Source organism: Heloderma suspectum, chromosome 5 (assembly GCF_057233095.1).
Source record: "Heloderma suspectum isolate Gila_16-S chromosome 5, 16-S_ref, whole genome shotgun sequence".
Lineage (NCBI taxonomy): Eukaryota > Metazoa > Chordata > Lepidosauria > Squamata > Helodermatidae > Heloderma > Heloderma suspectum.
Window position 1 is genome coordinate 9486058 of NC_139462.1, and position 24055 is coordinate 9510112.

The 24055-nt window shown below is 44.9% G+C and overlaps 1 protein-coding gene across 7 annotated transcripts in view; it reads right to left on the reverse strand.

Moving 5' to 3' along the window:
* PTPRA (protein tyrosine phosphatase receptor type A) overlaps positions 1-24055 on the reverse strand; it is a 190637-nt gene that overhangs the window by 154245 nt on the left and 12337 nt on the right. For 3 of the 7 annotated variants that reach the window (XM_084855344.1, XM_084855347.1, XM_084855343.1), the window contains exon 1: positions 7287-7539. The exons of 3 other annotated variants lie outside the window; for them this stretch is intronic. In XM_084855344.1, the coding sequence (XP_084711470.1) occupies positions 7287-7448 (162 nt within the window). In that variant the 5' untranslated portion in view covers positions 7449-7539. Of the gene's footprint in view, positions 1-7286; positions 7540-24055 lie in introns of those variants that run through there. One more of the 7 variants, XM_084855349.1, reaches the window with a different exon arrangement.

A 24055-nucleotide genomic window follows, 5' to 3' on the forward strand; every position in this document is an offset into this window, starting at 1 on the left:
AAAGAGAATAAAGAAGGCAATTCATCAAGGTGAAGAATATGGCAAAACAAATGAACATACAATATTATTTAAAATATCCTGCTGCATTTTGCATCGTTTCTGAAGGTCAGGCGAAGAAGTTCCTAAACCATAAAATGGAGGAGGCATGGCTGAATGTAGAAATGCGTGAGATTTCTGTTCCAGCCCCATGAACTGGAATTTTTAAATAAGCTTTGTTAACTGTTTATGTTTAGTCTACATGATTCAGGCTAGGCCAGAAGATATGTGATTATACATATATTCATTTACTTCCTTTTTCTTCTTTTTATTTTTCCTTAAATTATCTTTTTCCAAAATAGATATGATATGCTGTATTTAAATATATTGTTTGAGGGTGTATTGTGCACACTCATTTATATATCTAGTATAAAATATATCACTGATTGTTGTAAGGTTGCTTTCAAGCTTTATTATATAATATTATAATGTCATCTTTTTAAATCATTATTATTATCATCATCACCACCACAACCACCACCACTACTACTATAAGATTACTCAGTAAGATTTTTGGTTGGTTGAACTGTTAAGCTTTATTATTACTATTATATTTTAACTTAAGGGCAATATATGGTTACTGGGAATGAATTGTAGGCCTGTTTTCTTGTTATAAGATGGATATGATATTGAAATGTAAGGTTGATTATTAAATTGTAATATTGCTAGTGATATAGGTATAGTTTTTAAAACAGAATGGCATCTGAAGCTCATGGGTATTGGAGTTTAAATTTAACCCTTTAAAAGAGGAGAGGGACGAAAAGAGAGGAAAAAGGAAAATTTCTTTTTTCTTTCCCCTTTCCTTTCCTTTTCCTTTCTTTTTGTTATTGTTGTGTCCTCATAAGATTATTGCATTGTTGGGAAACTGCAGTTATTGATCAGGTTGTTGGTATTGTTTATTTCATTTATACAGACAAAATAAATAAAAAGTATTTTCAAAAAAGCTATTACTCATAACAAACCCAACAATGACAGAGAAACATCTAGTATAAATAGTCGCTTGTAAAAACGTTAGCGTAAACATCACATGAGCCTATATTAGAAAACAGATCCACACATTGGGAAGACGTCTTCATTTATCACAGAGATGGGCAATGTCAGGCTACTTGGTGGCCAATTTCCAGTCTGAGATCACTCTCTTGCCACAAGATCTGTTTTTTGAATTGTGCAAACAATTCAAACTAGGACAGAGAGCTCACCTGCTGGCCGGGCTAAAGGTTATATACTCCTTACCAGCCCTTCCTTTTTATACTCCAGCACCAATTCCAGAGAAGGGAAGTTACCTGAATCTATATAGGCAAATTCAATGTTCATTCTAGCTCAGAGCTCGTGCACTGAGATTGCATAGGTGAGCCTGAAGCCCCTTTAAAATATGAGCCAAGTAGGCTCACATGGGGGGCAGGGGATATGTATTTAAGCTTAAAAGCAAGCATCAGCACCTTTGCATTTTAAAAAGCAATGCATGAATATGAACATTATACTTCTCATTACTAGACATGTTAGATAGTACCTTTAGGTAAGCAGCAGTGCTTTAAAGAATCAGACAACTATAAAGGGGACTCAATTCTTGGGTTCACATACACACACACACACGAAATACAAGTGGTTTCAGTTTCCTGTGGATGTCCACTGGAGGTTCAGAGCACCACATCTCCTCTTCACGCTTGAAGTTTAACTGCAGCAAACACCTGTTGTATCTATCTGGCATGCCAAGTGAAGTGGCTTGCTGTTACAGTCAAAGAGATTACCTCCTCCTTGCAGAAAGTCAAGTCTCTCTCTAAGAGAAAGTAACACAGGCAAACAGACACTGGGCATGTTTGCACAATTTAAAGAGCAGCTTGTTTAAATCAGCAGCACATGCCAGATGCCATTAGCCTAATAACCACCTAGGCGTGGCTTGTCCTTTAGTCCAAACTCAAGTGGCATGACTGGATTGAGTGGAAAACAATCCTCAAATAGGCCAGCAACAGGCCATGGATTATTTGAGGGTCGTTTCCCCCTCAAACAAGCCATGCCACCCAGGTTCGGATGACAGGACAAGCTGCAGCAGGGCAGGCAATTATGCTAATTGCGCCTGGCACATGCCACCAATTTAAACAAGCCACAGTAGCTTGTTTCAATCCTACAAACAGGTCACTCTCTCCCCATAAGTAACTCCCACAGACTAATCAGAAAGAGTCTACACTTTGAGGCCGAAATAAAAATTAACCTTTCTGTAGTGTCCATTTAGATCATAACTGAATGGTTTAGTGGTTTTCCCTACGTTCTTCAATTTAAGCTGAAATTTTGCAACAAGAAGCTCATGATCTGAGCCACAGTCAGCTCCAGGTCTTGTTTTTACTGACTGTATAGAGCTTCTCCATCTTTGGCTGCAAAGGACATAATCAATCTGATTTCGATATTGGCCATCTGGTGATGTCCATGTGTGCAGTCGCCTCTTGTGCTGTTGAAAAAGAGTGTTTGCTATGATCAGCGTGTCCTCTTCGCAAAACTCTATTAGCCTTTGTCCTGCTTCATTTTGTACACCAAGGCCATGCTTGCCTGTTATCCTGGTGATTTCTTGACTTCCTACTTTAGTATTCCAATTCCCTATGAGGAAGAGGACATCTTTTTTTGGTGTTAGTTCTAGAAGGTGTTGTAGGTCTTCATAGAACCGATCAACCTCAGCTTCTTCGGCCTCAGTGGTTGGGGCATACACATGTTGAATGGTTTGCCTTGGATTCGTACTGAGATCATTCTATCGTTTTTGAGATTGTACCCCAGGACTGTTTTTCCCACCCTTTTATTGACTATGAGTGCTACTCATTTCTTCTAAGGGATTCTTGCCCACAGTAGTAGACATGATGGTCACCTGAATTAAATTCACCCATGCTTGTCCATTTTAGTTCGCCGATTCCCAAGATGTCGATGTTCAATCTTGCCATCTCACGTTTGACCATCTCCAGCTTACCTTGATTCATTGACCTTACATTCCAGGTTCCTAAACAATATTGTTCTTTACAGCATCGGATTTCCTTTTCACCACTAGACACATCCACAGCTGAGTGTCCTTTTGGCTTTGGCCCAGCCGCTTCACTCTTTCTGGCACTACTTGGAAATTCCCTCTGTTCTTCCCCAGTAATATATTGGACACCTTCCGACCTGAGGGGGCTCATCTTCCGGCGTCATATCTTTTAGCCTTGTGATACGTTCCATGGGGTTTTCTTGGCAAGAATACTGGAGTGGGTTGCCATTTCCTTCTCCAGTGGACCACATTTTGTCAGAAATCTCCGCCACGACTGGTCCGTCTTGGGTGGCCCTGCACGGCATAGCTTATGGCTTCACTGAGTTATGCAAGCCCCTTCGCCACAACAAGGCAGTGATCCATTACTAACAACAAAGCTAGTGGAGATGACAGTATTCTAGCTGAGCTATTTAAGATCCTAAAAGATGATGCTGTTAAAGTGCTGCATTCAATATGCCAACGAATTTGGAACACTCAACAGTGGCCACAAGACTGGAAAAGGTCAGTTTACATTCCAATTCCAAAGAAGGGCAATGCCAAAGAGTGTTCAAACTACCGCACAATTGCGCTCATTTCACATGCCAGCAAGGTGATGCTCAAAATCCTACAAGCTAGGCTTCAACAGTATGTGAACCGAGAACTACCGGAAGTACAAGCGGGGTTTCGAAGAGGCAGAGGAACTGGATATCAAATCGCCAACATTCGCTGGATCATGGAGAAAGCAAGAGAATTCCAGAAAAACGTCTATTTCTGCTTCATTGACTATGCTAAAACCTTTGATTGTGTGGATCACAACAAACTGTGGCAAATTCTTAAAAGAGATGGGAGTACCAGACCACCTTACCTGTCTCCTGAGAAACCTGTACGAGGGTCAAGAAGCAACAGTAAGAACTGGACATGGAACAACCGATTGGTTCAAAATTGGGAAAGGAGTACGACAAGGCTGCATATTATCGCCCTGCTTATTTAACTTATATGCAGAGTACATCATGAGAAACACCGGGTTGGATGAATCACAGGTCGGAATTAAGATTGCTGGGAGAATTATCAACAAACCTCAGATACGCAGATGATACCACCCTAATGGCAGAAAGCGAAGAGGCTCTCAAGAGCCTCTTGTTGAGGGTGAAAGTAGAGAGTGCAAAAGCTGGTTTGAAACTCAACATTAAAAAAATGAAGATCATGGCATCTGGCCCCATCACTTCCTGGCATATAGAAGGGGAAGAAATGGAAGCAGTGACAGATTTTATTTTCTTGGGCTCCAAGATCACCACAGGCGGTGACTGTAGCCATGAAATTAAAAGACACTTGCTCCTTGGGAGGAAAGCTATGGCAAACCTAGACAGCATAGTAAGAAGCAGAGACATCACCTTGCCGACAAAGGTCCGTCTAATCAAAGCTATGGTTTTCCCAGTAGCAACGTATGGCTGTGAGAGCTGGACTATAAGGAAGGCTGAGCGCCGAAGAATGGATGCTTTCGATCTGTGGTGCTGGAGAAGACTCTTACGAGTCCCCTGGACTGCAAGGAGGTCAAATCAGTCCATCCTAAAGGAAATCAACCGTGACTGCTCATTGGAAGGACAGATGCTGAAGCTGAAGCTCAAATATTTTGGCCACCTAATACGAAGAGAAAACGCCCTGGAAAAGACCCTGATGCTGGGAAAGACTGAAGGCAAAAGGAGAAGGGGATGGCAGAGGATGAGATGGCTAGATAGCATCATGGATGCAATGAATATGAACTTGAGAACACTCCGGGACAGAGCGGAGGACAGGAAGGCCTGGCGTGCTGTGGTCCATGGGGTCACGAAGCATCGGACATGACTGAACGACTGAACAACAACAAAGTGTACACTTCCATACTCCTCCAGCACATGTCTTTCAGCTAAAAGGTGCACACCAACTCTTTCCTTCCTGATGCCCCACCAGGATACTTCATAGGCCAGGAAGTCACAATTAGAAGGGAAAAGGCATGTTTACTTGGAAGTTAAGTGCCACTTTACTCAGTGGGACATATTTGGAATAAGTATGCGTACAATTTAAGCTTTAGGGTTAAACCAGACACACAAGTGATCTGCAAACAGGATCCCGCACTTTTCTTCAGAATCCAGGAGGGAAATAAAAAAATCCAGAGTTCGGTCATAACTATATTAAGACCAACCAAAATATCACAATAGCCAATGGTTCTAATTTCTTCTATTTCCAAGCAGCTGCATGAAGCTGCTAATTTGGTTAAGGAAGTGGTGCTGGGGGAGGGGGTGCTTACCTTTTCCTTCCCATCAAAATCCCAGTCCCCACCCCCCAAACTGCTATTAGCTAAAGGGAGGGGAAGAGATGCTGTATCTGTCTTTATTTCCTGCCTTATTGCCTCAAGGTTTCTAACAGTAAATATAATTTAAAAATAAAACAAACACCAGATTAAACGAATGCAACCAGTCAATACTATTTCACGGGGAAAACCAATACCATAAAGAGCAATAAAATGCTATTAAAAGCTCGTGAGAATAGGACGGACTCCGTCTAAAAAATAAGTAAGATGGCAACGAAATCACAAAGGACAAAAACATATCCTTTAATTCACATATACCTTAACAAAAGAAAAACAAGAGATAGTCTCCTAAAACTCTCTGAGAACTCTCAAAGCTTTGAGATCAAATCACACAGATCACAATCACACCAAAGCACCCGCAACATCTCAAATGTATAAAGAAAGAGTATTTACTAGTTTTAGGACAGACCATATTAGGAAACTCCATATATTCCTAAGCAACCAAACTATTAAGAAATCAGTCAGGCTGGCCTCTACCCAAAGAACATGGTTGTCTGGGAGTGTTCTTCTTTTTGATTCTCTGTAACTCAGAATCCAATTATGGTTTGGGGGAGGGGGGCAGGAAAGAACTGGAAAATTTCTGGCTTTTGAGTTTAACCTAGGTTTGTATGGCTCATTCCCATTAGTTTGTGGGGGAGAAAGGAAATGAAAATGGATGGTTTCAAACAGGGAGGCTTCTGATGCAGTATAATTACCCAATACAGGCAGCTTGTAAATCCTAGCAGTGTCAGACCTACAATTATTCTTACACACTCAACAGGGCTGTTTTCAAAATGAGTAATTAGCAGGAATAACTCACAGATGGGTAAATGGCTTCTTTGAAAGTTCAGCACAGCTTGCAGCAGAAGAAACCATGCTTGCTATCAACTGTCGGGTTACTGCATCCTGCAATCAAGAAGCACCCATCCAGCTCAAAGCCAGGTAGGGCAGGGATGCTTGTAACTTGACCAGTCAAATATGGTCAATTGATTCTTACCAGATGACCTAATGATGTAATTTTTAAAATATGCCATTTACACAAGGACATTCTTAACAGAATACTTGTTTACAAGTTGAAGTTATGTTGTAAAGCATTAAATAATAGGGAATAGCAGGAATCTTACACCTTGGACTTCAAGGTCACTCATGTACACACATACCTCATTTAGAAGCAAGCATCTCCTATACCCCAACAGTCTCCACAGAGCTTGTTTTGCACTTTCCCAATAAGCTCCATGCCCTAGCGTCTCTTACTGGCCATGTGTTGTAACTGCAGATATCATAAAAGAACCACAAACACACGGTCTAGAAGTATGAAGTACACACAAGAGTGATCAACACAGTGGTACAAGTAATTGACTCAGAACCACCAAGCCCACTGCACCTGCTAGGAGGAGGAGGAGGAGGGGTGTGAATGGGATGCTGTTTGATGAAATGTTCTGATCCCTTGGGAGCCTGTGAGTTGCTACACCAACAAATCTGATCCATAAGAAGGATACAAAAAAGGCAGGGTGATCCATCATGCATTTAAGTCATTGGAGTCCTCCATTTTCCCATACCTTTTCTAAAATGGGGGGGGGGACTTTGCAAAAAATCCACTGGAATACCCTATGAAGACAGCTAGTTCAGTCCATCCTGCAAATCAGTGACTCAAGATTCTTAAGCTGCGCTGTAGCAGCAGAGATAAGCTTGAAAAATATAGTGCCGATTCCTGATACAGCTTCAGAAACTAAGTAGCAAGCAGCCCAAATTCCTTGCTTTTCAAATGTCATGATTCTGTAGACTACTCAAGGGCATGGGGGCAGTCAGGTTAAAAAGACAACAGCAAATTATTCTTGAAATTGAAGCCTATGTTTCATGTGCTTATGGGGAAACCAGCACAGATTTTAAACAGATTAGTAAAAATCTCACTATAAAATTAAATCCAGAGAAAATCCTCACCAGCAAGGAGTCAAGTTGTTTTGCCACAGACACCGTATGTTTCTCTCCTCGGTCTGAAAGAAAAACATGCTCTGGGAAATTGAACACAAAGCAATACTCAATCCGTTCATGCAGCTGTGAGAACAAACCATAGTTAGTCTCCTCTAGCCAACTGCCAGGCATCTTTTCCAAGATAATCAGACCTACCTAGTCTACACTTTTGCCAGGCATTACAGCAGTATATCTGAAAGACTTTGGTGGGAACCAGGTCTGCTATCATATCTGTCACTGAGTATTTAATCTAGAATTATTTTCTGGCCTAAATCTCTCTCTCTCTCTCTCTCTCTCACTCACTCACACACTGACTTGAGCATTTTGCAATACTGATTTGGTATGTTTTGCTGCATCTTCCTAAAGCTTCCTCCTGGGAGACTAAGAATGTATCCATGGTTTCCAGTTTAATATACTATATTTTATATGACTGTCACCAGGATAATAACGGTGGTTAAGCTGAACTCACTCAAAGGAGTGCTGGTATCAGTATTCCAGATCAGCAAACACAGTAGGGGTAAGAAAAATACAGAGAAGGTTAAGTTTCAAGAACAAGCTTTGGAGACCTAAGCCCTAGAGAACTGGTTTTCAAATTGTGTACCAGGGAATCCTAGGTGTCACGGATCTACCACAAGAGGCTGGTGACACAGTCCTTAATGTGTTCAAAATGATCACTGAAGAAAGTGACTATTTCCCACATACACACAAAGCAAAGGTTGCCTTGCCTTGGAGCTGTAAGCCCCAGGAAACTAAGCATGTTGCATACAAGGTAATTAGGAATCCAGATAATTATACAAATAAGGTAACTGGTACCAATAGGGTTCTTCAAAGGTTTATCAGGATTTCTTTACCGAGAAGAGCAGCAATCATGGTTAAATTTCCCTAAAAGGCAGCTTGCCCACCACCTGTCATCTCTTTCAGTCACAGGGGAACATTGGGTACATTCTAGGATGCACTCTCAGTTCACACAGAGCAACAGTGAAGTCTAAAAGCCATTCATGTCCAATACCCTGCATAAATATGTGCCCCATAAGATTTTCAAGAACCCTTTGCAAAACAGGAGTTACCACAGACATGTCAGTGTGGAAAGTTTGAAAGCCACTGTCCTAGAGAAAACTCCACACTAAAACTTACCACATTTATGCACCAACCTAACCGCCCAAGGCCAACTTTCATTTAATCAGGCACTTAAAACTACTTAAAGTCAAGCATATGAGTAATGGGTTAAATGTTGTTAAACATTTCTCAAGACATGGTCTGAAGGCAAATGAGGCAGCCACCTTGCTGAAGCTAAGCAGCTCTGGGTCTGGTCGGTGCTTGGACGGGAGACCACCTGGGAACCACATGTAACCACCTTGAGCTCCACCATGGAAGAAAGGTGGGATATAAGTGTAATAAATAAATAAATAAATTTGTTATACTCAGGGCTGTGCATTTTCTGCAAGTGCAGAATATGCTAGTGGACATCCCATCCCATCCATGCATCCATAGAACCCTGCATCTCATTTTAAATCTTTTGGGTCCAATACACGGGCAAGAAGAAAACAAAGAGCTGATAGGAATTGTACTGTGGCTCAAATACAAATGCTAGCAGGGAGAAGGAAAAGGCTTCCCTGAGCCTGAGTTGCACATGCATGCTGGTATCAATCTGTTTTATCCTACATTGAACCAAAGCTTCATACCCACAACCCCAAGAGTTACATTTCATATCACAGTTGCCTGAAAACACAGATTCACCCCCAACTGCTTTGTCAACTGCATGATCCAGCTGCAAAAGTACACTTGGTGGTCAGGAACTTTGAACCTGCATAGCTGAAATCATACTGCACATTGTAGGATATAGGACCACCTCATGCCAAGAAGGCATTCTTCATCTGAGAATCTTAAAGAAAAGGCATATTTCTAGCCCATGTGGCTATGAAAGAAAAGCATGAAAACAAGTGTGGCTACGGATTATTAGGAAAGGGATTGATTGATTGATTTTCTTAATCGCCCATCTGGCCGGTCACCTGGCCACTCTGGGCGATGTACAACAATACAACAGCTTTAAAACAATAAAATTCTACATTAAAACATCATATTTCTAAGAATACCCTAACCCACCCCAAATGCCTGCCTGAACAACCATGTTTTTAATGTGTGGCAGAAGCTCATTAAAGAGGTGGCATGGCAGAGCTCCCTAGCGAGGGAGTACCACAGAGTCAGGGCCACCACAGAGAAGGCCCTCTCCCTCATCCTCACCAGCCTAGCTGTCCTGGAGAGCTAGGAGAGAAGGCCATCCGAGGCTGATCTTGTTGAGCAGCCTGCCTGGTGTTGCTGGAGGCGCTCCTTGAGATAGCCTGGGCTGGAACCATATAGGGTTTTAAAGGTCAAAACCAACACCTTGAATTTGGCCCGGAAATCAACTGCTAACCAGTGCAACTCCTTCAGCACCAGAATGATGTGATCATGCTGGCGGCTGCCTTTAATCAGGCGAGCCGCCGCGTTCTGTACCAGCTGCAGCTTCTGAACCGTCTTCAAGGTAACCCCGCATAGAGCGCATTACAGTAGTCTAGACGAGAGGAGACCAGGGCATGTACTATTGATGGGAGCAGATGGTCGGGAAGGTAGGGGCACAGCCGTTGTATCAGATGGAGTTGGTACAGCGCTGTCCGGCTCACAGTTGACACCTGAGCCTCCATAGACAGCTGGGAGTCTAAAATGACCCCCAGGCTGCAGATCTGGTCTTTCAAGGGTAGCCGTACCCCATTCAACACCAGGTCAACATCCCCCAACTCCTCTTGTCTCCCACCAAAAGTACCTCAGTCTTGTCAGGGTTCAGCTTCAGCTTATTCCTCCCCATCCAGCCACTCACCGTCTCCAGACATTTGGGCAGGGATTCTATGGCCAAGCTTGGTGAAGATGTGAATGTGAGGTAGAGCTGTGTGTCATCCACATATTGATGACACTGCACCCCAAACCTCCTGATGATAGCCCCCAGCGGCTTCACATAGATGTTAAATAGCATCGGTGTTAAATAGCATTGGCCACGGGTCTGAAACCTCCTTTCCCAGTGCTACCCCCTGGTACCTGCTAGAGAGGAAAGACCAGAACCACTGTAATACGGTGTCTCCAATGCCCAACCCCTCCAGGCAGTCCAGGAGAATACCGTGGTCAACAGTATCAAAAGCCACTGAGAGGTCGAGAAGAACAAGGAAGGAGCATTCACCCCATCCAAAGCCCTCCTCATTTCATCCACCAAGGTGACCAAGGCCGTTTCTGTCCCATGCCCAGGCCTGAAGCCCGGCTGAAATGGATCTAGATAATCGGCTTCTTCCAAGTGTGCCTTCAACTGCATCACCACCACCCGCTCAATCACCTTGCCCCAAAATGGCAGATTCGAAACTGAGCAAAAGTTGTTCAGGACTTGGGGATCCAAGGACGGCTTTTCTTATCACTGCCTCCTTCAGAGCTGATGGCATCACTCCCTCCTCAAGGGAGATGTTCGCCACCACCCTGATTCCCTCACCCAGCCTCTCTCTGCAGCTCATAATGAGCCAAGATGGGCAAGGATCAAATAAGCAGGTGGTCGGTCTTACAGATGAGAGCACCTTGTCCACTTCATCGGAAGGAAGAAGCTGGAACCGATCCCAGAAAACCGGTTTGCCACAAGCCACCGCTCGCTCACTATCTGTATCCATGACACACGGAATAACACCCCAATCCGATCAATTTTATCCGCAAAGTGCCTTGCCAAAGCCTCACAGGGGGCCTTAGAATGCTCCAGCGGTTCCGGAGCAACTGGACCGACCAGGCTCCCGACTACATGGAACAGCCTCCTGGCACAGCACTCTGCAGACGCGATAGAGGCACCATAATATTCCTTTTTTGCTGCCTTCACCACCACGTGATAGGCTGCAGTAGGGATGTATGAAAGTCACTTACTTTTTCGACGGGCTGATTCGCGGAGGGGGGGAGGCGCTCCGTCCCTCCCCCCGAAATTCTGGTCGGGGGGGAGGCGCTCCATCCCTCCCCCCCGAAATTCTGGCCAGCCAGCTCCGCTCCAAAGGGATTCGGCGGAGCCGCCGGCTGGCTCCACCAGCGGCCGGACATCCGGCCGCTGGCTAGCAGGGACGCAAATGGCGGCGGCCATAGCCGCTGCCGTTTGCGTCCCTGCATTCAGCCATGATAGGCTACGTAAATGTTTATGTAGCCTATCATGGCTGATTTAAAAGAGGAAAAAAACCGCGCGTACGCAAATGGCAGCGCCCATGGGCACCGCCATTTGCGTACGCGTGTTTTTTTTTTCTTTTAAATCAGCCGTGATAGGCTACGTAAACATTTACGTAGCCTATCACGTTTTTGTTTGTTTGTTTGTTTGTTTAACTGGAAATGGCGGCAGCAGCAGCCGGTCAGAAGACCGGCCACCGCCACCTCGCCGCCGCCGCCAGGAAGATCCGCCCAAGGTAAGTCCCATCCGGGGGGGGGGGGGGCAGACTATTCCGCCACCGATTTCGGGGGGCCGAATGCGCTGGCATTTGGCCTCCCCGAGATTCGTGGCGGAATTCTCTGACATCCCGAGGCTGCAGATACAGCTCTAGCCAATGTCTGATTGACTTTGGAGTGAGACTTCCGCCACCGATGCTCTAGCCGTCTCACCTCCTGTTTCAGAGCTCGTAACCGTGGATTGAACCATGGTGCAGTCCGAGCCCTGTTCGGGGGAAGAGGGCATCTCAGAGCCACCCGATCTAATGCCCCAGTGATTGCGGCATTCCACCCACCCAGGTCTCGACCGAGTGGCTGCTTGCATGCTCCGGAGAATCCCCAGGAGCGTTCAGGAATCCACTCGGATCCATAAGATGCCCGGGGCAGACCATTTTAATGGGTCCTCCACCTCTGTGGAAGGGTTGTGGAACTGAGAAGTCCAACGTCACCAGATATTGATCTGACCATGACAAGGGGGTGGTGGATATACCCCCAATTTCCAGATCACTCCCCGCTTCTCCAGAAACAAACATAAGGTCTAGCACATGACCGACTACATGGGTGGGCCCAGTTGGAATAGGGTACAGCTCCCAGAAAGCCATGGTCTCCATGAAGTCCCGAGGTGCCCCCATGAGGACGGCCTCTGAATGTACATCGAAGTCCCCCAACATCAATAAGTTAGGGGACTGTACATGCACATCAGAGACCACCTCAAGAACCTTGGCCACGGAGTCAGTCATGCAGCGGGGTGGGTGGTACACGAGCAGAATCCCCAGACTGCCCTTTGGGACCAACCTCCAGTACATGCACTCAGCAACCTTGGTCTCCCGGAGAGGGGGTCTGGTGAAGACCAAGGACTCCCGATAGATAACAGCCACTCCTCCCCCCCGATCCCCAGCCCTCAGCTGCTGTGCATACGAAAATCCGGCTGGGCACATGGCCACAAGAGTTGGAGCAGCAGCCTCAGCCAGCCAGGTCTCCGTAATACATGCCAAGTCTGCACCCTCACCCCAGATCATGTCATGGATGAGGGATGTTTTCTGGGTAACCGACCTGGCATTGCAGAGCAGCAAACGAAGGCCAGAAGATGGAGTCATGCCTCCCGCAGCCATCCTTTGGCTTTGGACAGAGCCAAAGGCAGCAGCAGGAAAACACTGATCTCAGAGGGGACAGTTGTGGGATGGAACAGGCTCCACAACCCCCATTGATTCCATTTTAGCAGGCAGGGAGGGGAAGGTTAAACCTCTCCACCTCTGTTCACTGAGATGCAGGAAGATTGTCTATGTGCTTGTGTGCATGTAGGTCTGCATATATCTGCACCCCCCTGATCCATCACCCAACACACCATGTGGCCCCCGGGGCCAAGAAGGTTGCCTACCCCCATTTTACATTTTTTAAATCTCCTTTACCTCCATGTATCTGGTAAGAGAGAGAGAGAGAGAAAATTAAGAAAGTTGCCACCTATCCAGTGGTGTTTTTTACTTCATGGAATATTGGATCACACTCCAACAATAGGCTGTCAATTGACTGGTTTGTCGACCCTAATTTCTGATCACTTCTAAAGCCACATGCAAGGAGAAATTAGAACAAAGCGCAGTTCTTGGCAAATCAGGTCAGGATGATGGGGCAAATTGGGGATGAGCCATCCCACTCAAATGCAGTGTGGATCAATAAGGACTCTCAGCAGATTACTGGAAGGAGAATGGGCCAATCCATGTCTCAAATTTTTCATGCACGCACACACCTATCTCAGTTTGAGAGCAACTGACAGAATTTCTCCTGCTCTGTCCTTGGATGGTAGCATCCAGCCACCATCATGTTAATATCTGCCCTCACCACTTAACAGCGCTTCTTCTCAGAAGTTAACTTTCACATTAAAAAAATAAGAAGCAAAGGTTTAAACTTGTTTCCACAATAGGTGCCATGCAACTCCTCATTCCCATTCTGTAGGTGAAATGCAAGGTATTTTACAAAATCCAGAGTCTTCATAATAACTACTTCCAAAACTATTTTCAACACGTTTTACAGGGTTGCAACTTCATTAAGTACTAAGCTAAATAAGCCATCAAGAGAGCCCACCAGATCTTTCCACTCCCAGCTTGCAGTGACCTACTTATCTTTTCAGACCTTTGTGGAAAAATTTGGGGAGTTTCAGTATTGGGCTGGGAGGAGCTATTTTATATTGCCCTTTGATTGACCGATAAACACTGAATCAACATGTTAAAACACTGCCCTCGATATTAGATGGGTGAGTTTCCTTTTGGAAAACGGAGATATGCGTGTTACAATCCTTTAAAAAACGAATGCAGCATAGCGGCTGGTAGCGACTGCACGCTCTTTGAAAGAGCAGACACCACCCCTTTTGGGGGCTATCCCAGAGCTCACTGCTGGCTGTATAAATTTAGACGTTTTTCCTCTTTTTCAAAAACTCTGCCTTCCCCCTCACCCCTATACACACCCTTCCCCAAGAGGCCTTCCTGTTGAGATTCTCCACTCAAATGAAACACACACAGGAATTCCACAACAAAGTCTTGCAAGCTTAGAGGACAGATAACCAATAAGCAAGCCCCTTCTATGGCTTCCATTCTAGGCATGCACTAGCAAGCAAGTTCCACTGAACACAAGAAAATGGACTCGACTCCAAGGCCAGGTTCTAAGGGCCAAACTAAATGTTACAAGAGTAAAAAACAAGTGCCACTGTGGGAAGCTGTCCGCTTATTTAGAGCAACAAAGGGAGGAGGGAGTGTATTAATCCTTTCCTGATCTATATCCCCACAAACTGTTTGCCTTGGGGAGGGGGGGAATAAGCCCATGGGATAAACATAAACATTGATTGGAAAAATCATGGGATGGGAAGGGTTATTCACCCCTTCCTTCCTTGCCCTAAAAATATTGGCAGTCCTCAACTACATTTATTTATAAACACACACAGAGACAGCCATCACTGCTCTCCCAGTTTACATACAATTTGGCCTTCATATACAAAATGAAGATACGCTGTACATAGAAAAGTAGCATTCAAGCAGAGATGTTAGCCAAGCCATCTTCCTGATATTTAGTCTTCTATGTGCAGGGAATATTTTGTATGAACTATTTACTATTCAATCATGTGAGCCACCACTGGAGTCAGAAGTGCTATAGCCTAGGGCACAGGTTACCACCTCAGTGAGAACTCAGATTAATGTAAACATGTATAACATCAGATTGTAGGAGTACAGTCAATATCACAGTTCATGTTTCTTACTGCTCTCACAGGTCAGACACAGAAGACTTGAATGGAAGGGGGTTGTGAATAACTGGATGCGGGAAGTGCCTGCAGGTCATGAACAATAAACAGTAGCTGGCGGAGGTTGCACACTCCTGCAAAAACCATCATTTATATCCCTCTGCCCTAGTTCACACATTTTCATGCAAAGCAGCATTGTGCATATGGTTAGAAACAAAAAGTGCTGCACTCACCTATCACAGAATCATAGAATAGTAGGATTGGAAGGGTCCTACAAGACCATCGAGACCAACTCCCTGCTCAGTGCAGGAATCCAAGTCAAAACATCCCTGACAGATGGCTGTCCAGCCTCGTCTTGAATGCCTCCAGTGTGGGGGAGCCCACTACCTCCCTAGGTCATGGGTTCCATTGTTGTATTGCTCTAACACTCAGGAAGTTTTTCCTGATGTTCAGCTGGAATCTGGCTTCCTGTAACTTGAGCCCCTTATTCCGTGTCCTGCACTCTGGGATGATGGAGAAGTGATCCTGGCCTTTCTCCCTGTGACAACCTTTCAAGTACTTCAAGAGCGCTATCCTATCTCCCCTCAGTCTTCTCTTCTCAAGGCCAAACATGCCCAGGCGAAACTTGACAAACAGATTAAGGACACCAGGTTGGCAGAGGAGGAAAGAGCTAGAAGGTAGAATTATTTTTAAGACCTCACCACAGTGTTCAAAAATTTAAAAACCCTTTCTACATATGTTTAGGATGTATGTTAGTGTGCATGGACACACATCTACTACAAAAGACTGCATATTCTGAGGCAGCCTTACAATGCCCATAAGAACTGCTCCTTGCAGGGACTAGCCAGTTTCATAATGATTCACTGAGTTATCAAATATTCTCAGGACTGAACATTAGTGCCAAACTATAAAAAGAAATCTTACACTGGATTAATACTCATGTGACCTGTACCATAATCTTCCTCATAAGGATCCCATTTATAGAATGTTCCCACGTTTGAAAACAAAAGAAGAGAAGCAAGAGCAGCAGCTCTCCACATCACATACCAACCAAGAGCAGTACCCTACAGGGCATTTAACCCAAGACAGGATCCTACACCTGTAAAATGCAGACAGAATATGATCATTAGGCATCAGCAAAGTGGAGAGAAGACCACACCTGGATCTACTTCCACCCTGTACTTAAATACAGGTTCACATCAGAAGAGCAAGCTTGGCTTTTGATGTGGCCTGCAGACAAATCTAGGCAGCCTCTCTCCAATATGAAGAGAAAGCCCTTAACGATGGGAAACCAGAAAGACAATATCCTCACTCCACATCCATTCAATTTGCATGAAGTAGCCAAACTCATAACATCCCTGTAACTATCTAATTTACCAGCACTTGTTTTAATACATATTAAGTGGTTCTGTAGTATTCTAAGCAAATAAAACTCACAAAACAAACTTACCAAATGCATCTAAGGTACTGGGATTTCTTATGCATATATGTGTGCTGATTACACCACCCTGAAATCAGATATAGTGAAGGGTGGCATAAAAATCTTTTAAATAAATCAGCACTAACACGTAGGGCACAGGGCCAGAACTCCTGGCCTGTGGGCCTAATGCGGACCACCAGGCTCCCCAATCCAGTCCATAGACCCTTCTCCGATTCCTCTAGGGGTCAGAGCTTGACCTCCTAGCACCGTCTCCTGGGGGAAACCTCCCCACACAGAATCCCCACCTTTATTTCTGATTTGTTTACAGTTGCACTGCATGAAGCCAGGGATTCTGCTGCCATCCATTCTGCATACCTTGCTTCACAGGACACCAGGTGCCACACAAAGCAAGGGATTCAGCTAGTGCTGGGAGTAGTGGCTGCTACTTCCAGCTCTTGCCAAGTACCTTTGTCGATGCTGAGATTGACACGCAACTGAGTACCTTTCTCAGCACAGAGAGAAGCTAAAATAGTTAGGGGAGGGGCAGATGACATCAATCAGCCACACTGTCCTGCACACTGTCCTCCACTCTTGGCTCTTTGAAAGCAAATATAGGGAGCGTTGCAATAGAATAGTCACTTTGGCTAGCAAATCGTCAGGCACACAGGTTTCCGGCCAAGGAGGTTTAGGCTAAGGCCGGAGCGGTCAAAATCCAGGCAGAGGTCAAAACAGTCAATCAGGCAGCAGCAGGAGTAGCCAAGGTAACAAGAAAGAGGTCAAACACGGTAAATCAGTCAGGTCCTTTAGGCCAGGGGTCCCCAATCCCCGGGCTGCGGACTGGTACCGGTCTGTGGCCTGTTAGGAACCAGGCTGCAGCAGGGGTGTGACAACCCCCCTTACCTTGGGTCCTTGGGGGAGGAGGCGACCCATCCCCCCCCGGAATCCTCGCTGGCCCTGGCCGGCTCCATTCCGAGTCTGCGGAGCTGCCAGCCGGCTCTGGCCACTGGCGGACTTCTGGCCACTGGCGGACTTCCAGCCACTGGGACGCAAATGGCATCCACGTGGATGCCATTTGCGTCCCCATTCTTCAAGTAATAGGCTACATAACGCTGCCTATTACTGCAAAGAACAGAGACACAAATGGCATCCACGTGGCGGACACCATTTGCATCCCAGCGGCTGGAAGTCCGCTAGCAGCCGGCAGCTCCACAGACTTGCCGCGGAGTGGAGCCAGCCAGGGCCAGCGAGGATTCCAGGGGGGAAGGGACGGGTCGCCCCCCCTCCGCAGACCCAAGGTAAGGGAGGTTCCCACACCCCCGCTGCAGCCCGGTCCCACCCACCCCCAGTTCGTGGAAAAATTGGTCCCTAGTGCCAAAAAGGTTGGGGACTGCTGCTTTAGGCAATCCAAAGGGTCAGAAAACAGAGCATCAGGGCACAGTTCAGGAGGCATGGTTCACAGCAGAGGCTGGATGGACCAAGTTGTTCCAACACTGGCTGGATTTCTAGTGAAAGCTTTTAAGCCTAACGCCAGCTGGACCCCACCCAGAGCTCAGCTGCAGTAATCAGAGCTCCCTTTCCGGACTCCTTCTCAGGAGTCACTTTCTTCTGAGGAGACCTTTTCTGGAGGCAAGCACTCCTTCACACAGGAGTCCTACTAGCCTGTCACTTGAGGCACGATGCTCCCCGAGATCAGGGGGTGGCTCAGCCTCTGCCTCAGAGGCCCTTTCTCCTGACAGGGATGGCCCTGCAACCACTTCCCCCGAGGGCTCAGGCTCCTGTGGGTTTGGTGGCAGTCCCTGGTGGGGGGTATCCTGGGCTTCTGGGGCCTCTAGCTCCTCCTCTGAGGAGGACTCCTCCAGTCGGGGCATGACACACACCCACTGACATCATCCAGCCCACAGAGGGCAGGGGGGGGCAATACAGCTCACCACCTAACCTAATTCTGCACCCATGCTGTAGGGGACAGAGTTTCAGGACAGGACTGGAGAGACATGGTTTCAAATCCCTACTCATTAAAGACGCTAACTGGGTCAACTTTGGCCAGTCACTATCTCTCAGCGTAACAGGGTTGTGAGGATATTTGGGGGTGGGGGGAGGAAGGAAGAGAAGCACGTATGCCATCCTGAGCTCCTTGGAATAAGACCAGTATGAAAACCATAACTGGTATCAGCCCTGATCAGTGGCAAAGTTTACATTAGCTTCAGAGGGTCAGAACTACACTCTTTGCCACTTTTTGCAAACACTTATGAAGTGCCAATTCAGAAATTACATTTTGCTTGCTGATACATCAAGAAAATAATGTTTGCATGTGGTAGAAAATACCTTGTACAAAGCTAGCAACATGCAGGTCTGGCTTACAAACAAGATCACACAATTTGGAGACTTAGGGCAGACTATGAACCCCGGAACTCCAGACTGGCCAATAAACCTGCCAAATTCAAATCTTATGTAGAGAGGTAAGCATGCATGTACAAAAGAGAAAGAGTCCTTTAAAAGGCAATATCATCACTGGAATAGAAAACTCGTCCATCTGTCCCCTGCCCAATCTGGCCAGAACAGTAATTGACACTGCTGCATAACAACTGAAGTTTTTGCCCAGTGTAAACTTATTAATGGCTAGCAGCAAGTATTCTTGGTCCTAGGTCATAAGGCATATCGTTTTAGCAGCTTGTTTCTCACACTGAATGAAAAACTTAAGTTGTTCAATGTGCCAAGTACAAATTTCCTAAGCAGCCTGACCAGGATCAGAGCAGGAAGTAAAACATGCCTGCTCTTTTTGCCAGCTACAACATCCACTGGAAATTGGATGCTATCTGCACCAGGAAATATAGATGTATAGTGATTTAACTTTTAAGCCCATTTATTGTTATTAGACAGCCAGAATGGTGGCTGTTATCCATGTTCTGCTATTTAAAGCAACTTATTTTTACTAGCAAATTTCAACCACCTCCCCTCTATTAAGACTGACTGGAAATTTTTCTCTACACACACAAAAAACTGCCATTACTTCTGCTGGATTGTTTTGTAGCAGTAAGCATGGCAGTTTCTAGTGATACATACATGCTGTCTGCTCACTTCCCATTATGCCTCTCTCTTCTAGAAATCCCCTGACAAAAATAGAAAACTCACAAACATTTTCACAGTATTTGGTACACTCCCTGCAAACTTTCCCAAAGCCACAGAGAGGGAGTGGGGGAGAGAGAAATACCTACTCTAAATACACAAATGTAAGCATTAGGAAAACACTGCATGCAGCATCGAGTTCAGCTCCAGAGGCCCTAGCAGGGCCAGACCCTCTCAGTTTGCAACAACAAATCAACACCTCCATTAAAAGTATGGAAAATCAATGAAAACAGAACACATTAAAATGGGCCATGATTGCTTTCATACCACTCTTCCCAGGTTTTAACATCATTCTATATATAGCATGAGAAAGAGAGAAAAGAATCACTCCCTTCCTGTCACTTTTTCCATCCCTGGATAATACCTCAGAACATCAAAAAATAAGTGAATTACATCTGAACTGGATTTTTCCCTCTCCTAGTCAAATTTAAGCTGTAAGCAGTGCAGGTTTCTTTATTAGTGTCTTGAAGAGATAGTAAATAGGAGCACATGTGGAGATGGACACATCTGCACACAGAGCAAGAACAGCGGCTTTTAAATATCAGATACCTTCAAAAGAGATATATCCTTCGAAGGTCGTTGTTTACTTGGACTTCCAAAAGGCCTTTTATAAAGTCCCTCACTAAAGAGTCCTGGGAAAACCTGGCAGTCATGGAATAAGAGGAGAAGTCCTCTTATGGATCACTAACTGGTTAAAGAACACAAAGCAGACAGTAGGAATAAACAGTAAATTCTCCCAATGCAGGGATGTAAATAACGGGTTCCTACACGGATCTGTATTGGAACCAATGCTTTTCAACTTGTTCATAAATGATGTGGAAGTAGGGGTGAGCAGTGAGGTGGCCAAGTTCACTGATGACACCAAATTATTTAGGGTGGTTAAAAAAGAAAAAAAGGGACTGCAAAGAGCTCCAAAAAGATCTCTCCAAACCAGGAGAACAGGCATCAAAATGGCAAATGCAGTTCCGTGTAAGCAAGTGTAAAGTGATGCACACTGGGGCAAAAAATCCCAACTAAAAAATCCCAATATATGCTGATGGGATCTGAGCTAGCGGTGACTGACCAAGAAAGAGATCTTGCTGTTGGGTTGGACAGCTCAGTTAAAATGTTGACCCAGTGTGTGGCTGCTGTGAAAAAGGCAAATTCCATGTTAGGCATAATTAGAAAAGGAATTGAACATAAAACTATCAAGATCATACTGCCCTTATATAAATCTATGGTTCGACCACACTTGGTATACTGTGTATAGTATTCCAAGGAGCTGGAGCAACTCCCCTTACAAGGAAAGGCTACGTCTGGGACTGTTTAGCTTAGAAAAAAGGTGAGTAAGGGGAGACAGGATAGAGGTTTATAAAATTATGCACAGTGTGGAGACAGTGGATTGTGAGACATTTTTCCTTCTTTTTCATAATATAGTAGAACGTGAAATCATCCCTAGAGTTGTAAAAGCCTGGAAAAAAACGCAGAAAAATTAGGGGAAAATATTGGGGTTTTTCCCCCTGAGGACTGTTTTTGTCCGTGTCCCCCCCCCATTGGAAAAATTGAACCGCTCTGGATTATGAAATACTTTCTTCTAGAATTTAAGACAAAGTATTTATATATTGTTACCCAGTCTTTACTCCCCTCAAAATGATTCCTAAATACTAGGTAATAAGAACACTTTCATAGAAAGACTAGAGAAGTCAAATGTCTGGAAATAATGAAGCCATGGGGGAAAATATTTTGTTAATCCTCTATGAAAGATTCCAGCATAAATAGATTTTTCATTTTTCATTAAAATTATTGATCTAAAGTATATTTTACTGATAGACATTTATGCCCATTTTCCTAACATGTGAGTAGAGTCCTATGTTTCTGATGCTATAGCAGTCATTTAACATAGTTCTAATCTAGTCAGACAATAATTACAAAATTTACTGAGTTTAGTTTTAAAAGTTTTAAAATATAATGATAATTTTAAAAGTAAACCAAGTCATACATAAAATAATTTTAGGAACAGAAAGGGTGTTTTAATGTTCCTAAAGCAGCCCTCCCCAACCTGGTGCCCTCAGGATGTTTTGAACTACAGTGCCCAGCACTCCTGATGATTGGTCATACTGCCAGAGCTGCCTGAGGGAGCTGAAGTCCAAAATATCTGGAGCATGCCAGGTTGGGGAAGGCTGTCTTAAAGCAATAAAGTGACTTTATATCTGTAAACAGCACTAAAAAAATAAGTATTACTTATTTTTCCATTTTCCCCAAATTCACAATTTTTCCAACGCCCCCCTCGCCTGGCCTCAAAAAACCTTTTTCCGATGGCCTCAAAATTTCTGGAAATTTTCATCTCTAGTCATCCCATGAAGCTGATTCAGGTGGGAGATTCAGGACATATAAAAGGAAGCACTTCTTCACACAGCGCATAGTCAAGCTATGGAATACACTACCACAAGATGTAGTGATGGCCACCAATTTCATAGAATCATAGAAAGTAGGGTTGGAAGGGGCCTATAAGACCATCGAGTCCAGTCTCCCATTTGGATGCATTTAAAAGGGGATTGGACAAACTCATGGAGGAGAAAGCTATCAATGGTTACTAGCGCTGATGGCTATATGCTACCTCCAGTAGCAGAGGCAGTATGCCTAGGTATGCTAGTTGCTGGGGAACATGGGTGGGAGAGTGCTGTTGCACTCATATCCTGCTTATGGGTTTCCTGGTCAACAGCTGGTTGGCTACTGTGTGAACAGAAGGCTGAACTAGATGGATGTTGGTCTGATCCAGCACCGAGCTTCTTATGAGATCCAAAACATCTCTCCCACCAAAAATGAAGTTTTATTTAGTTTACGAATTGAAAGTGGAGTGAAGAAAAGATCTAAAATGAAGAGATGATGTTCTAAGAGTGTGTGTGGAGGGGGGGAACAGCTGGGATGCACAACAGGACTTAGAGCAGATTGTACCGAAAAGCAATGGAGAACATGAAGTCATAATAAGCAGGATTTAGTCTATTCACATGTGTGATCAACTAGATACCAACCACCGCTTTTACACTCTCTCATGCTACTTCCTCCTTGGCCCCATACCATTGTGTTTCTAAATTTAATTTCTAAAGCACATTTGTTTCTATTGTCAAGTGTGGGTTTTATTTTATACCCATGTATAGGTATTAGCATGATAGAATCCTGCCTGGGATTTCTAGGTATCCCCCACAAACTAATATAATGCAAGGAAGACAACACGATGCTCTCTCACTCCGATTTCCAAGCAAGGCCACTGTTTCCTTTATGAAGCTTAGGGCGCAATCCTATCCAATGCAGGGCAGGAGCAGTGGGGAGGGGATCTTCCCCTCCGCACTTCAGCTGCCCTGCATTTGCGGCTAGACAGCTGATTTCGGCTGTCTAGCCGCAGGAAGTCAGGGCAGGGGGGGTGAGGGGCGGATGCCTGATGATGCATAGGAAGTGTAAGAACGGCCCTTCCACGCTCCCCGCCCCACCCCCAGGAACACCCCGTTTTTGCTGCTCTGTGCTTCTCTTACAGGAACAAAGTGCGGGGCCAATCAGCGCTGGCTGTAAGGCAGCACGGGAGGGGTTGGAGGTCGGTTCTCAGGGAACCCACCTTGAAGTGCGGTTCCAAGGTTGGTTCCCACAAACTGACCTATCCTATGGCTGTCTAGCCACTGACTAGCAGCCACAGAATTGCGTCGTTACTGAGAACATGGTCTTCTCTGCTGCATTTCACTGTCTAAGGGTGCAACCTATGCATATTTAGACAGAAAAAAGTCCTACAATTCCAGCATTCTCCAGTCAGCCAGGACTTTCTTCTGTCTAAACATGCACAGGAATACACCCTAAGTGTAGGTTTGGATGGATAACATATGACAGACCATTTTAGCTGCTTTTAAAGTGGCAGGGAATTGGGAAGCATCAGAAGCAACTGGTCCAGTAAGCTTATATAAACTATTCTGGTTCTATTAGGAACAAGTTAGTTTTCTAACACAAGCTCACCAATGATGAGTGAGAATTGCCACTGGATGACTAAGCAGAGAAACGTTTATAAAAAGGGAAATGTGATATGCGGTCTGGCAAGCTAATACTTTTTTGTTGAATAGTAGCTTTTGTCAACCTGTGTGCAAGGATATGCAAACATCATTTATTTATTTATTGCATTTCTATACTGCCCCATAGCCAAAGCTCTCTGGGCAGTTTACATGCTATTTAACGTATACATGAAACCATTGAGAGATGTTGCCCCATGTTTTGGGGATTGGTGCCACCAATATGGACATGAGAACATAAGAAGAGCCATGCTGGATCAGACCAAGGGTCCATCTAGTCCAGCATTCTGTTCACACACTGGCCAACCAGCTGTCGACCAGGAACCCACAAGCAGGGCATGAGTGCAATAGCACCCTCCCACCCAATTTCCCCAGCAATTGGTGTACATAGGCTCACTGCCTCTGGTACTGGAGGTAGCACATAGCCATCAGGACCAGTAGCCATTGATAACCTTCTCCTCCAGGAATTTTCCAACCC